Source organism: Balaenoptera borealis (assembly GCF_965194805.1).
Source record: "Balaenoptera borealis genome assembly, chromosome: 18".
NCBI classification, from domain to species: domain Eukaryota; kingdom Metazoa; phylum Chordata; class Mammalia; order Artiodactyla; family Balaenopteridae; genus Balaenoptera; species Balaenoptera borealis.
In genome coordinates this window covers 79,444,316-79,458,575 of record NC_138877.1, presented here as the reverse complement: position 1 = coordinate 79,458,575, position 14,260 = coordinate 79,444,316, and the positions used below count along the sequence as shown (strand labels likewise).

At 61.5% G+C, this 14,260-nt stretch overlaps 1 protein-coding gene across 6 annotated transcripts in view; it reads right to left on the bottom strand.

The window, feature by feature from the left end:
* The window catches only part of TMEM255B (transmembrane protein 255B), a 67,824-nt gene that overhangs the window by 35,347 nt on the left and 18,217 nt on the right, over positions 1-14,260 (bottom strand). For 3 of the 6 annotated variants that reach the window (XM_082365243.1, XM_082365239.1, XM_082365240.1), the window contains exons 5-8: positions 13,989-14,186; positions 11,268-11,348; positions 9,386-9,471; positions 5,604-5,747 (exon numbers count right to left, since the gene is read on the bottom strand). In XM_082365243.1, coding sequence (XP_082221369.1) covers positions 5,604-5,747; positions 9,386-9,471; positions 11,268-11,348; positions 13,989-14,186 — 509 coding nt within the window. Of the gene's footprint in view, positions 1-935; positions 1,253-5,603; positions 5,748-7,707; positions 7,868-9,385; positions 9,472-11,267; positions 11,349-13,988; positions 14,187-14,260 lie in introns of those variants that run through there. The other 3 variants (XM_082365244.1, XM_082365241.1, XM_082365242.1) reach the window with 2 other exon arrangements.

Below are 14,260 nucleotides of genomic sequence, written 5' to 3'. Positions count from 1 at the left end.
TCTGAATGTGAAGGCTAGGAGTATGCTGTCTGTTGGACAGAACTGCGTTCCCAGCCGGCAGGGGGAGCAGGAGACCGCGTCTTGTGTAGACCTAACCTCTTGCCTCCCTCCCTCTCTCCTCCCTCCCTCCTCCCTTCCCCTCACCTCTCCTCCCTCCTGTCCCTCCTCCACCATCTCTTTTCCCCAAAGATCCATGACTGTAACTCTGTAACTCTGAGACAGACTCTGGTCTGTCTCTCGACCAGGATTTGATTGGCTCCAAGGCCACGCTCACCTGCTTCCTCAGGTGTGTCTGGCAGTGGGCAGGTGCACGTGGGGCCCCGGTCGGTAGCCATTGGTCTGTCCTGGGCACGGCTTCTCCTAGGCTGTGGCTACTGGGCCACAGAGGTCCCCCCCTCCAGGGGTCTCTCAGCGGAGAGGCTGCATCTTAGGGGCACCTGCTCTGCAAGCGGGGGCCCACACGGGGTGTCCCGCAGAACAGACCAGGCTCCCCTGGATTCTCCACGAAGGCTGACAGTCGGGGGCCTGGACACCGTACACAGGACACATGCAGCTGCGGGACGCGATTGGAACAGAGCACACGCAGACCTCAGACCACTCGCAGGCCTTGGAAACAGCATTTATATTTGAGCTGGGACAAGTTTTCACTCGAGTGAATGTGTACCAGGAGGGCCGTGCTAAGGGTGGCGACCCTGCCCTCGCCGGGGACACACCCATGTAAGTACAAACACAGCACATTTCCTCGAGAGTGGTCCTCACACGGGGGCACCTGCCACATTCCCCTTGATCATGATAGTGATAACGAATTAGGAGGAAAATGGAACTGTTTTGTAAGTGATGCCAGCAGAGCGAGGCTGCTCCGGCGGGAGTTTTAGCATGGCTTGGTGTGTGGTCTCACACGGGGTGAGGTGGCCTCGGCCACCAGCGCTCCCCGCCGCGGTCCGGCCTCTCCTTGCCCGGATGTGCCCAGGGAGGGGAGGAGGGCTCGGACGTCTCCAGGAGGTTGGCCGCAGAAGCAGGGTTCGTAGAAGCTGCTCTGTTTTCTAACAAGCCAAAAACTAGTTTTCTATCTCCACCCTCTGCATCACGGCGCGTAGGGCGGAGGCTTCTCCCCGGGGAGGAAGTGGGTGAGGGCGAAGATGGGGGGGGCGTTGGGGGGCGGCCGGCAGCTGGAGCCGGGCTGGGACGGAGGCTGCACACACTCGGACAGAGAGAGGTCGGAGCCAGGTGAGGCTGGGAAGCCGCCAGGGGGCTGCAACCAAACAGAGAAAGCCTCCTCAGCCCACGGGCGCCCGGGGACGCGCCCAGCGCCACCGGCGCCCCTCAGAGCCCACCCGGGCCCAAACCCCCAGACCCAGGCCCTCCTGGTGGGAACCGCTCCCTGACCAGCGTGCGTTCTCAGGGGGCCGCAGGGAGGTCCCGATTCAGCCCCGCTGGGCCCCCTTCTCGCCTGTGGGCACCGGTCCTGACATTCAGGAGGGTGGCTGGTGACACCTGACACCAGGATGCATGGCCATGCAAACGCTGTGTAAGGAAACGGCTGCCCAGCTCACCTGGGGCCCTGGGTTTACTCAACACTTCATGTCTTACAGAAAAAACCAAGGACGTCAACGTTTTCCACATAGCGTGACGGCGAATTTTACGCATCGACTTGGCTAGACTATGGTGCCCAGATGTTTGCTCAAACCACCTGGATGTCATTTTGAGGGTGTTTTGTAGCCATGATGAACATGTAGACCAGCGGATCACCCTCTCTGGTGCGGGTGGGCCTCGTCCAATCAGCTGAAGAGGAGAAGACTGAGGTTCCCGAGGGAGAGGGAATTCTGCCTCCAAACTGACCAGACTCAAACTGCAAAATCTGTTCTTCCTGGGACCTCTAGCCTATGGACTGCCCTGCAGATTTTGGACTCTCTCCCTCTATATATCTATATCTGTATCATCTCTTTCTATAACTATATCTCTACCTGTGTCTACTATGTGCACACACGCTATTGGTTCTGTTTCTCTGGAGAACCCACATTAATACACATAGACACAAAAAGTGATTCTGCAAAGAGAGTGTTGGGACATGCCACAGATTTTAAATTAATAAAATTTCCAGTTTTCCTCCACCCACCAACAACCTCTTAAATTTCTTTTTGTTTTTTTTTAACTTCTAGAGGTTAAAAATGCCTGCTTAAAACCAACATTAAATACAGCAAGCAACCCCTTCCGTGATGGGACACAGGCGAGTGTGTGCAGGCCCTGGTCTTCGGTGGGGCCAGGTGGCTCCTTGCTCTCTGCTCAGCAGGTGCCCAGGGCGCAGGGATGCCAGCCTGCCTGCCCCCTCCCCCCGAGGAACCCCGGACCTCGGGCTTTGAGAGAGAATTTCCTCACAAGCCAGGGCTCTAGGGATCCAAGGGCCCTGGGTCCCTGCCCACCTCCATTGCTTTCTTTCTCTCAAACTCACACTTCTTTCTGACCTCAGGGGACAAAGGAAACCTCTAGAGAACATCCCTCAGATCTGCGGGTCCCCAGCTCCCACCAGGCATGTGTGTGGTCAGTTCTTTACCGGAAATGAGCAGCTGAGAGAACCAGGAAGTAAACCACACTGACCACGGAATAAACCAGTGGGAACCACAGAGGAGGATCCAGCTGGAAATACATGGCAAACCAGCAAGGACCACAGAGCAAACCACCAGGAACCACGGAGTAAACCACCACGGACCACGGAGTAAACCACCAAGGACCACAGAGCAAACCACCAGGAATCACGGAGGAAACCAGGCTCTGTCCACACAGGCAATCCCATCGGGGGGCAGACAAAAAGCCTCTTAGTTACAGGATGCAAGGTCCTTAGTTACAGGACGCAAGGTCCTTAGTTACAGGATGCAAGGTCCTTAGTTACAGGATGTGAGTTAATCCTTGGAGTGTCCTTGTTCCTGCACTTCCTGACCAGGTGGCCCTGGGAATAGGAAGGTGGGTTTTCTTCTAAGGTGATTTTTCTTTTGACCAACTGCTCAAAACAGCCCCCAAGAGCTGCTCACTCCCTCTATTATGTGGGAGTGTTTTCCACTGCTAACGACTGGACAGAACAGTTGCAATATCCCTTTCCTCCTCCGATGGGAACAGAGTCAGAAACGTCAATCTGTCGTTTCCCTCCTGACGAGACACACAACATCATTGATTTGTCATCTCCTCGAAATCTGATTATTGACGTGTATGTAATTACGCTCCTACATGTGCTGGTGATAAAAGCTGATTAGGCCCTTGTGGAGGGAGCCCGGGCCTCCCTTGGGAGGGAGAAGTGGGAGCATCTGCTGTTTGTGACGAGCCAGAGGCCCGAAGGTGGATGAGGCTGGAATACGACACCGGCACAGAGCCATCTGTTCACCAGCACCAGCGGTAAGGAGGGGAGACGGTGCCCGCATGCTGCAGCCCTGTCTCCTGAGGGCGCAGGAGCAGGACGCCTGCCAGCGCCTCAGGTCAGGATCCAGGGCAGCAGGTGCCCAGGATGCGCGCCGTCCTCCCCGGGGCCTCCCTGCGGCCAAGCTTGCGGAGGCCGGGGACAAGCCAGCCAAATGTCGGGGCTCAGCCAGGAGGAAGGGCCCTGCGGGGATCGTCTCTGCCCCCTAGCCACGTCCCAGAGCTGCCTGGAGTCCCCGTGTGCGGGCGTGACTGTGGGGCCTCGGGGTGGACGCTGGGAGGACGGGAGACAGCCGGCCCGCGGAGCAGGCCCGTTCCTCGGCGCCTGTGCATTTCCAAGCTGGTGTTTGAGACCACAGGTGGCCAACCAGCCATGGGTCCAGCCCCCAGGACACAGGCCACACCCAGATGACGTGGTCCTTCCCGTGATGGGGACCAGGGAGGATGGCCCGGAGGTGGGACGCGGGTGGCGCTTCCAGGGAAGACGAGGGCTGCCCAGGATGGCCGCCTGCGTGTCGGGGAAGCTGACGTACCCGCGCTGAGAAGCGGCGCCACCGGGCGTCACTGGCAACCAGCTCGTCTCCCGACGCTTGGATAATTCCCTTCCGTGTCTTAGAAATGGGAGGACTCTCGAGCCAGGCCCCTCCCTGACTCAGGACTCAGCCTGCGGGTCCCCGTGTGGCCAGGGCGCCTGCTCGGGGCTGGTGGGATGGCTACGGGGTTGCCCCTCATCGGCAGGAGAAGGCCTCCCATGGCACAGCCCGTGGGCCACCACTCCTCGGAGACAGACGTGGCACCGCCCTCAGGCCAGGCCACCGTGCCACGTCCTCCTCTGGGAATTCCAAGGCCCCCGGAGCCCCGGGCACACAGCCACCAGCTTCACGTTCAAGGCAAGCAGAAGGAGCCAGGCGCGGAGAGGAAGGACTTGCAACTCCACGGGGAGGTAAAGCGGTCCCTGAGTTCTCGCCCAGCGGGTCTGTCCCGGGCAGGACGGAGGCTGCAGGCTTTCTCAGCTCGCCACACCCGCTGCGCCCCGGGGCCCAGAGACCCCACACCCGCTTCCAGCCCCACGAGCTGTCGGGCCTGGGGAGGCCACCGCGGACCTCGCTGGCCGGGGTTGTGCCGCAGCCCCGGGCGGCCAGCTGGGCCGAGTCTGCAGGTTCCTCTGCGTCATGAGGGGCCGCGGAGATGGGCACCACGCTCCCCTCAGCCCCTCCTCAAGTCTGGCCGCCGCCTCTGTCCCCGAGCTGGTGGATACACACACCTGTCCTAAACAGCCGCTGGCCCTGAAAAGGCCTCACGTCCCGTCAACATCACTCCTCAGGCGCTGGGCCCCCGAGCAGCAGATGAAGATGTGCGACCTCACAGCAAATGGCCGGGATCCGAGCACCCCCCCCCCCCCCGCCCACGCACAGAGACGCAGCCCCTCCGGTACCTTAACCCCGTGAACTTCCCAGAACTGCTCAGGGGCTGTTGTCAGTGACACAGACCACAGAACGTGCCAAGGCCACCACCCCGCCCCCGCCAAAACAGAGGCCGACAAGCTGTCCGGGCCAGAGGTGCTCACCTCTGCCCCCCGAGGACACGGGGCAACACCTGGGGACGTTCTGGTCACCACAGTGGCAGCTGGTCGGGCGGGACGCGGCTCTATGAACAGGCTTCACCCCCGCGTGCCCCCTTCCACAGCAGCCCCAAGGCCACCAGAGTTGTACTAGGGTAAAGCCTGTGCACTTGCCGCTCTCGTGGGCGCTGGCAAGCCCTCGGCTCTACTCAGTGACTCTGCCCTGTCACAGGGGCCCGGCAGCTGGCACATCCCCAGTTGCTCTGGCCAGGAAACTGCAGCCAACTTGTGTGGGACCTGGTCAGGGGTCAGAAAATCTCAAGGCCCCGAAAGACGTGGCTGGCTGGGTCACCAGGGCCACGTGGAGCAAAGGCTGCCCCAAATGCCCCCGGGGACGCCGAACGTCCTGTGTGGGCCTGGGGTCACCCGACACATCCCTCAGTCGTCCCACCCCCTTTGCTGGTCCACACCAGCTGCACCACCCCATTGTCTAAATCGGGAGGGGGTGCCATAGACCCCCCGCCCCCTTTTCCTTCAACCCAAGCCCCCCAGCCCCGTGTCCCACCCGAGCAGCACTTCCTGCGTGGCAGCTGCCTGGGACGTGAGCGCCGCTCCGGCCCGCAGACGCTCGGCCTACCTGGAGGGGCAGCGGGTACGACGAGCAGGTGGGGACAGCCGGGGGCACCGGGCAGAAGCCCGTGTAGGCCAGGATCTGCTGGGCGGGGTTGTAGAGGACCTGAGGCGCTGAGGACGGGCCGTAGGCCAGCTGGGACAGCGGGACCTGCCTCAAAGGATGGAGACGTGTCAGCCGAGCCCTGCCCTGGGGAGCCCTGGCCGGTAGCCGCTCAGGAAGGCGGAGTCCCCGAGGGAGAGATTCCGAGTCCTCCCACCAGCCTCTCTCCGACCAGAACTAAAGCCCAAAAGCTGGGTTTCGTCTTGCTTTTCCTTTTCCTGTTTGTCCCGGGATCCGCCGAGAGGCCCAGCTAGGCCCAAGCTCTCTTGAGCTTTTTTTGGAAAAGTGAGGAAACCCCATCCCTCTGCTCCAGGAGCGGGTGCCATGGGCATCTCCGAGGGGCGCGGATTCCAAAGATGCCCCCAGCTCTAGTCAGCAGGGCCCTCTCCCCACAGGGGCTCCGGGTGGCACCGGCGGGGGTAGGGCTCTGGCCGAAGGGATTTCTGGAGAAGCACAACCAAGACCAGAGCTTCCCAAACTCCTTGAACTCCTGCTTCCTTAGCTCATGGGAGGCTCTGATTCCCCAAAGGAAAACAGAACGTGGGCCCTGATTCTTGACCTCTCACCCGCCCCCAGAGAGGACGGGCCGTAGGACGGACCCCTCTCCAGAGGCAGGCCAGCCACTCCCAACGTGGGGCTCGGGGGTTCCCAGACCGGAGGTGCATCCTTCCCTAACAGCCACCCACGGGGCAGGCTTCTTACAACGCCCCTGAGCTCTGGGTATGAGAGAGGAAACTGTCCGGAGCGGGGCTGACACGCAACTCCGTGTCCCGCGTGACAAGCGGCCTTTCTGGGGCGTCGCTACGTTCCCGAAAGAAGCTCCAGCGGTTTTATTATAAACCCATGAGCACAGGGGCCTCTTCCGGAAAAGCCACCGGGCTGACGGCCATCCCTGGGGACAGCCCAGCAGTCTCCACCCGGGCTCCCAGGGGCAGGACCCGAACAAGACCCTCTGCGTAGCCATCGAGCCTAACCTCGCTCTCCTTGAGAATCTGCCAAGAGAGAAAACTCTGACCTGGCCACAGCAGGAAAAGCCCCACCGAGGGGCCCCACAGACCGCACTGTGGGCCCTGCAGACCCCAGGCGTCCTGGGGGCAGGCAGCTCTCGTCCTTGAAGGACAAGATGCTTGTTGTGCGCGCACGGAAAGACACCTTGCGACCGAGCAGGAGCTGGGCCTGGTGCCTGCACCACCCAGAGTGGGAGTGGGGTGGGGGGTCGCCAGGGTCTCCCGTGGTATCCCGGGCTTCGTCTGGGGTCAGGAAACCTCCAAGAAACATGTCACTGATCTCGGGAGGCTCCAGGTGAGGCTGAGAAATGTGGCCAGTGGCCACAGTCTCTGGGGCAGAGGCAACAAGCCGCCCCTCGGCAGTGTGAGCTGTGGATGGGGCTGGGGTCTGGCCTGCAGGGGTTGTTTGCACGTGCGTTTGCACCGCCTCCTCGTTAAAAGCGGGTGATGGGCGCGCGGCTGCTGGTCTGTGGGCGGTTGTGAGCTCTTCCCGGTGTTTGTGGCCTCACGTGCGGCACCTCCACGGATGAAGTGTCAGATCGCGGGAGGTGCCATCTGGGCCCCGCGCGAGAACACGGTTTGGAACAGCCGGTCCCCTGGAGAGGACGCTGCCCACGGAGAGACTTGCAGTGTGGCCTCAGGCACGGGTCCTGCGGTGCGGTCCCCGCCCAGGGCCGCCCAGATGCTGAAGCACGTTCTCGGGGGCTCACTTTGGCGTCACCTGACTTTGGGAAGCACGGGCCTGAGCCCCAGATCTACCGGATCGGAGGCGCTGGGGTTCCGTGCTCAGCGGGCCACCAGGGCATGGACGCGGCCGTCAGGCGCCAGGCTCGGTGCCCCCCTCTGCCGCTGAACTTGTGCTCCCTGGGCCGGCTCAGGTGGCGCGAGCCTCGGGGAGGAGGGACCGAGGTGCCCCCAGGCTGTGGTCAGCACGGCTGGCGGCTCCGCGAGCCCACGTCCCCACCGGTGCCTCTGCCCAGCGCGCGGCGGGCGCTACTCACCATGTCCTTGAAGGCCCCCAGGACGGCCGCGGTGACGATGCCCAGGAACAGGCCTAGGACGTTCAGCGCCGCCGAGGCCCAGAGCAGCCGGTACAGGTGGAGCACGTCCTGGCAGCCGCGGACGCCCACGAACTCGTAGTAGGTGGGCGGGTGCTCGGCGCTGTGCGGGGCGGGGCCTCGGCGTCACCCACGCCTGCGGGGAGGCCGCCTCAGCGCCCGAGCGGGCGGGGCAGACGCTCCGCGTACTGCCGTGTACTGCCGCGTACTGCCGCGTACTGACGTTACTGACGTGTACTGACGCGTACGGACGCGTACTGACGCGTACTGACGTTACTGACGTGTACTGACGTTACTGACGTGACTGACGTGTACTGACGCGTACTGACGTTACTGAGGTGTACTGCCGCGTACTGCCGCATACTGACGTTACTGACGTGTACTGACGTTACTGACGCGTACTGCCGTGTACTGACGTGTACTGCCGTGTACTGACGCGTACTGCCGTGTACCGACGTTACTGACGCGTACTGCCGTGTACCGACGTTACTGACGTGTACCGACGCTACTGACGTGTACCGACGTTACTGACGTGTACCGACGTTACTGCCGTGTACCGACGTTACTGACGCGTACTGCCGTGTACCGACGTTACTGACGCGTACTGCCGTGTACCGACGTTACTGACGTGTACCGACGTTACTGACGTGTACCGACGTTACTGATGTGTACTGCCGCGTACTGACGTTACTGACGTGTACCGACGCGTACCGACGCGTACCGACGCGTACTGACGGGCTGCGGGCTCTGCTGGGAGGGCCCAGGCCCCTCAGGCGGCGGAGGGCCGTCCCAGGGAGCCCAGAATCCATCTGGGAGGGGGCCCAGGTCTCTGAGCAGGACAGCCCGCCCCGAACACGGCCCGGCAGGCAGAGCCCCGACCCGGTCACCCTCGGAGCCAGCAGGGCTTAGAGGCTGCTGGCCGCCCCGGCAGGGAACACAGAGGGGAGAGCCTCAGAGGGGGTTCATCTGGGCCCCGTGGTCGTGGTCTGTGCAGGCTCTGGACCACAGCCTCGGGTTGGCAATCGGGTGAATTCCTGCTCTGGGGGAAGGGCGTTGCAGCCTACACCCCTGGGTTTTTCAACAATTCAGGGAGGGGTCTCCAGGAAGCAAACACTAAACTCCCAGTTAGCTCTAATGTAGGTATTCAAGCTATTAACACAAAATTTAAAAGACAATGTGGGGAGGGTTCTGATTCCCAAGGAGCTGGGACCTTGCACCGGTCCAAACAACAGGGGAAAAGCTGAACAGACTGAAAAACAAGCAGCTCTTCTGGGCCCCATGGGAGGGGGGAGGACACAGGGCAAACTGCCGCCCCCGTCCCCAGACCGGAGAGACCAGCAGGCAGAGACAGGGTCTCGGCCTTCCGGGGTGGAGACCCTGAGGCAACCAGCACCCGGGGAGGAAGAAACGGGTCACCTGTGACGTCACAGCCCACAGCGAGACAGGGCTCCCCGAGAGGCCTCCCCCCCCACCTCCCGGCAGCCCTGAGCCTCGGTCTTCTCACCTGTGGAACGGAGCCCACGCCCTGGGGCTGAATGAGATGTGGGTGCAGCGTGCAAGGATGGGGGCAGGTAAGTCCAGGGACGTGGGGCTCTCGGGTGTCGGGCTCCCCCCCACTCACCTCTGGCAGTCGTAGAGGTCGCAGCAGTAGCAGGTGTTACTCTTCACCTTCAGCTGGCACCTACCGTTCAGGGAGTGGCAGGTGACCTGTGAGCGGAGAGTCCGGTCAGGTGCCCCTTGTCCTCGCCCCGGAGCGGGCAGGGGCCTCCCTGGGGGTAAGGACCCACCACCCTGCCCCATCAGCCAGGCAGCTGCCCCTCTTGAGCCCACGTTTCTTGACCTGCCCCTTCCTCCACCCGGTCCAGGTGCAGCAGGGCTGGGGGCGACAGGGCCCTCCCTGCAGGGAGAGGTAGAGGACCAGGCGGCCAAAGCTTGCTGGACGAGGAGGGGGAGGGGGAGAAGTCCCCAGGAGCCTGCAGGTGGGGACCCTTCAGGTGGGAGACCCTTCCTGACCTCCCAGAGGAGAGCTCCCAGCTGCCCAGTCTCACCAAGCCAGCCCTTCCCCAAGCCACACGGAGGCCTGCCCTCCTTCCCCCAGCACTTTGTAACCACCCCCGCGTGGAAGGTAAGTGGGGCAGAGACCACCCAGCTGCAGAGGGAGGACGGGGACGTTGGGGAGAAGGTCTTGGAGGGAGGGCCGTGCACGAGTGAGGACAGAGATTCCAGCAGGCTGGGGGTCGCCTGAGAGGCCGAGCGCCCAGGGCAGGTCAGGCGGCAGGTCGGTGGCAGGGCCTGACCCCAGAGGTCCTGGGGGCCTCCCTGAGGCCCCGGCCCCTTTAGCGGCACCTCAAGCCACCCTTGGGCATGTAGCCTTTCTTTCAAGGTTCTGTGGGCAACTCCCGAAAGCCACCCACATCAGGAGTGGGAGGGCTTGAGCAGGGGTCATAGAAAGATCAATCTGGGAAAACAGTCCCGACGGGGCGGAGACCAGAGACAGGCTGCTGGGAGCCATGAAAGTGAGCCCGTGTGACTCAGGCCTGGAAGGGGGCTGGGCGGACGGCCTGACAGGTGAGAACTGGGGGACAGGGAGGGGGGCAGGGGAGCAGTCAGGGCAAGGCCGGGCTCTGAGCCTGGCAACCAGCACATGGGAAGGTCAGAGCCACAGGCCAGCGAGCTGGAGGTCGCAAGACCTAACCCTGATCCTGACCCTAGGTGCCCCCTGCTGGAAGGTGTCACCTCTGTGACCCCAGTACTGCACGGAACACATTGGGGTGAGCAGGAAGGAAGGACAGAGCAGCATGAGGGCCTGGGGGGCACGGGGCACGTGGGAAGGGCCTGGAGGGCCGGGTGACCCCCGCTGAACAGGACAAGTCCCCAGGGCTCCCTCCGGCCGGGAGAAAGTCCAGGAGCACAGGCCGGGCCTTCGGAGCAGAGGTGTGCCGCCCCCTGTTGAGGGGCAGTAGCAGAGGCCCCTTTTCCCCCGCCGCCAGCCACGCGGCCGCAACCATGGCGTCTGCTCCCCGCTGCCCGCCCTGCGCCCCTCCGTCCTGACATTTGTACACAGCGTCAGAGGCCGTGTTTAGTTAAACCGATAAATCTACACAGAGCTGAGGGAGACGGCAGGACAGACAGAGCCACGCAGCCGCCTGGGGTGGTCCAAGAGGAGACACCGGCCACTCTTAGAAACAGAAGTGAAATCACCCTGCACACATCCTCGGCCCAGGGACAGCCGGCGAGCTTGGGGCCAGTGTAAACGTAGTATCCTAGATTTTAGTGCACTAATTACGTCAATAAAAAGCTCATCGTGAAAGCCGCACAGACTGGACCGCACAGACTGGACTGGTGGATTCGGGGCTGCATCAAAGGCAGTCAGCAGCTGTGACTCTGGAGTGAAGCACCTCACCAGGCGCGGGTGAGGACGAGGTGGAGGCGTGCTGGGGCCAGAACAGTCAGATCTGGACCAGGGACACAGGTTAACAAGGGGCACCAGCGCTGGCACTTACCTCTGTCTGGTAGACGTCGTGCAGGTAGCCGACCCCACTGGAGTAAAACTGGCACCTTCCTGCGGTGAGGGGCCTGGGCTCCTAGAGACCAAGAACCACAGATGGAATGGGACGGCTTCACCCCCCTATCAGGAGGAACCGGAGGTGATTTCAGACCTGTTGCCACAGGCTCTGAGCCCAAAGGAGAGAGGCCCGGGCCAACGAGCCCCTCCCAGGAGGGGGACGAGGGGCAGGAAATACCAGGGCTCATCCCCGAGCAGCTGGGCTCCTGCAGCCAGGAAGCAGGGAAGCAGGCACCCCACCCCTGCCGGCCGGGGGACACAGCTCCCCCCATCGGTCAACACGGCAGCTGAGGGAGGTGGTCGTGCACCCGTACAAGTCTCAACGGAGAGACCCCTTGGCTCCTGCCTCTCTTCCTCAAAGCAAAACAATTTTTCCACGAGGGAGGGAGCAAGGTGGATTTCAGCCTAATCCACTCATCCATCCAACCAGCCAATCATCCACGTGATCACTTACTCATCTAGGTATCCATTCTTCTATCCATCTCTCCATCCATCCATCCATCCATCCACATCCATCCATCCTTCTATCCATCTCTCCATCCATCCATCCATCCATCCACATCCATCCATCCTTCTATCCACCTCTCCATCCATCCATCCATCCATCCATCCTTCTATCCACCTCTCCATCCATCCATCCATCCATCCATCCACATCCATCCATCCTTCTACCCATCTCTCCATCCATCCACCCATCCCTCCATCCATCCTTCTATCCATCTCTCCATCCATCCATCCATCCATCCACATCCATCCATCCTTCTATCCACCTCTCCATCCATCCATCCACCCATCCCTCCACCCATCCTTCCATCCGTGCATCCAAGCATCCATCCGTCCATCCTTCCATCCATCCATCCATCCACATCCATCCATCTCCCTCCCTCCATGCACCCATCCACTCACCAACCACCGGAGCATACATCCACCTATGTGCCTATCCAACTATCCATCCACGAGTCTGTCCCCGACATTCATAGGGCAGATGGTGCCAAACCATAAGGGCACCCGGGTAAGACAAGTTCCTGCCCTGAGGGGATTAGTGAAGGAGAGAGACCAATAAACTGACGATTACAACATGCTTATCACCTGCATGGTAGTGAACAGCAAGGGCGCACGTGAAGTGCCATGAAGCTGCTTAATCTGTAAGTTATGAGTTCGGGTCCCGACAACTGTATTGAGTTTTTTTAATCTGACAGTCATATTTCTCAAAGCATTCCTGCTTCTGACCTGAGAAAAAAGCATAAAACTACCAGCGACAGAGGAGGACGGTCATGCAGGACCGGCCTGGAGGCAAGAGGACGCTGTGCCGGGTGTGGGCGCCCCTGAGCAGCCGCTCAGTAGAAGCGTGGGGGCGACACAGCAGCCCCTCCGCCTGGGCGTGAGCCTGTGTGCTAACTCCCGACAGATCTCCTGCCGGGAGGGCCTCCTGGCTCTGGAGCTGGGAAGGCGGCGCCTGCAGGCTGTGAGTCCTCGCCTGCAGGGGTGCCGCTTCAGGCGTCCCATGCAGCCCTGAAACACGGCAGGGCCATTCTCGCTCCTGCAGAAGGACGGAGAGGCTCTTCCACCCGGGAAGCCAGTGCGTTTGAAGGGAGGGCTGAGGGTGTGAGGCCCGAGAAAGCCGCCCACATGGCTGAGACCCCCACCTCCGTTGCCCCCAGGAAGGCGGGGCTCCCTAAGGCTGCTTCCCAGACGCGGGCCCCCATCCTCCTCTGCTCAGTTGGTTACAGGCAGAAAGGAGGGCCTGGTCCAGACAGAGACTGAGCCCAGAGGCTGGAATTTACCAGAAGGAGCAACACGCCGGCGGGCACAGGCTCACAGGCCCCTGAGGACCGGGTTCGTCGTGGAGGCTCATGAAGCCTTCCCGGGCCCCGCTGGGTGCCGGCCTGCCGGACCCCCTCACACCCGACACGTCCACAGTGGGCTGGATGCCAGCTCGTCTGCCCTGGGGGCGCCCTCCACACATTCTTCTACCCCAGCTGTTGGCATCTTAAAGCTGTAACCTCGGGAAGTGCCGATAGCCAGTTACAAGCTGCAGAAAAGGGCATTTTTAATTGATTCTCCATAGTTCAACCACAGCCGTCTCCCTGCAGCTTTAGGCTACGTGTTTTCAACCTGGAAACTCAGCCCCTCTGTTCACGTCCAAGTCCCTGATTGGCAGGCCCAGCTTTGGGGGGACGGCCAATCCTGGGCACACTGGCCACATGCAGCCAGAGAAAGCTGAAAACCCATCTAAGGAATAAAGAAAGAAAAGCGCAGGGACATGGGGACTGAGCTCCACACCCTACACCCCGGACAGGGGGTGCTCGTCACACCTGAGGCTCGAGGGAGGCTGTGGGGATCAACCGTACCCGCCTCTCTAGTTGTAAAACCTGCCTGGGAGGGTGAAACTGAGCCTTCCCTGGCCCTTCGCCTCTCCTGGAGAGGAATCGGTAAGGATCCCCAGGGCCGGCACTTTTTAAGCCTTTTATCTGGAAATAATTTCAAACCGACCGAATAGTCCCAAGAATAGCGACTGTAAAGCTTAGCCTAACATTACCACCAGGGCCGGCACTTTTTATAACCTAAGAAACTTTACAGGCATAAAAACACTCCAAGTTCAGTGTTAATCGACGTGAACGAGCGCACGTAAAGCCCTGAGCTCGTGTCGCATTCCCACCTCACACACGACCCGTTGGGGCCACAGAGAAATGCCGGCGGGTCCTTCCCAGCCCGGATGGGGCGCCAGGTCAGGGCTCCTGTTGGTGGACGGAGCAGCAGGGCCCGGCCCTTCCCTCTGAGCAGGTCCCGGCCACCGCCCCACGGTTCCAAAGCACGAGTGTCTGACGTGGCTTGTCCTCCCCCGGCTTCCCCACCGCTAGGATGACAGAGGCAGAGGGACCTCATGGGCACAGTGTCCAGTGAGAAGGTCCCAACATGCGTATTTGAGCG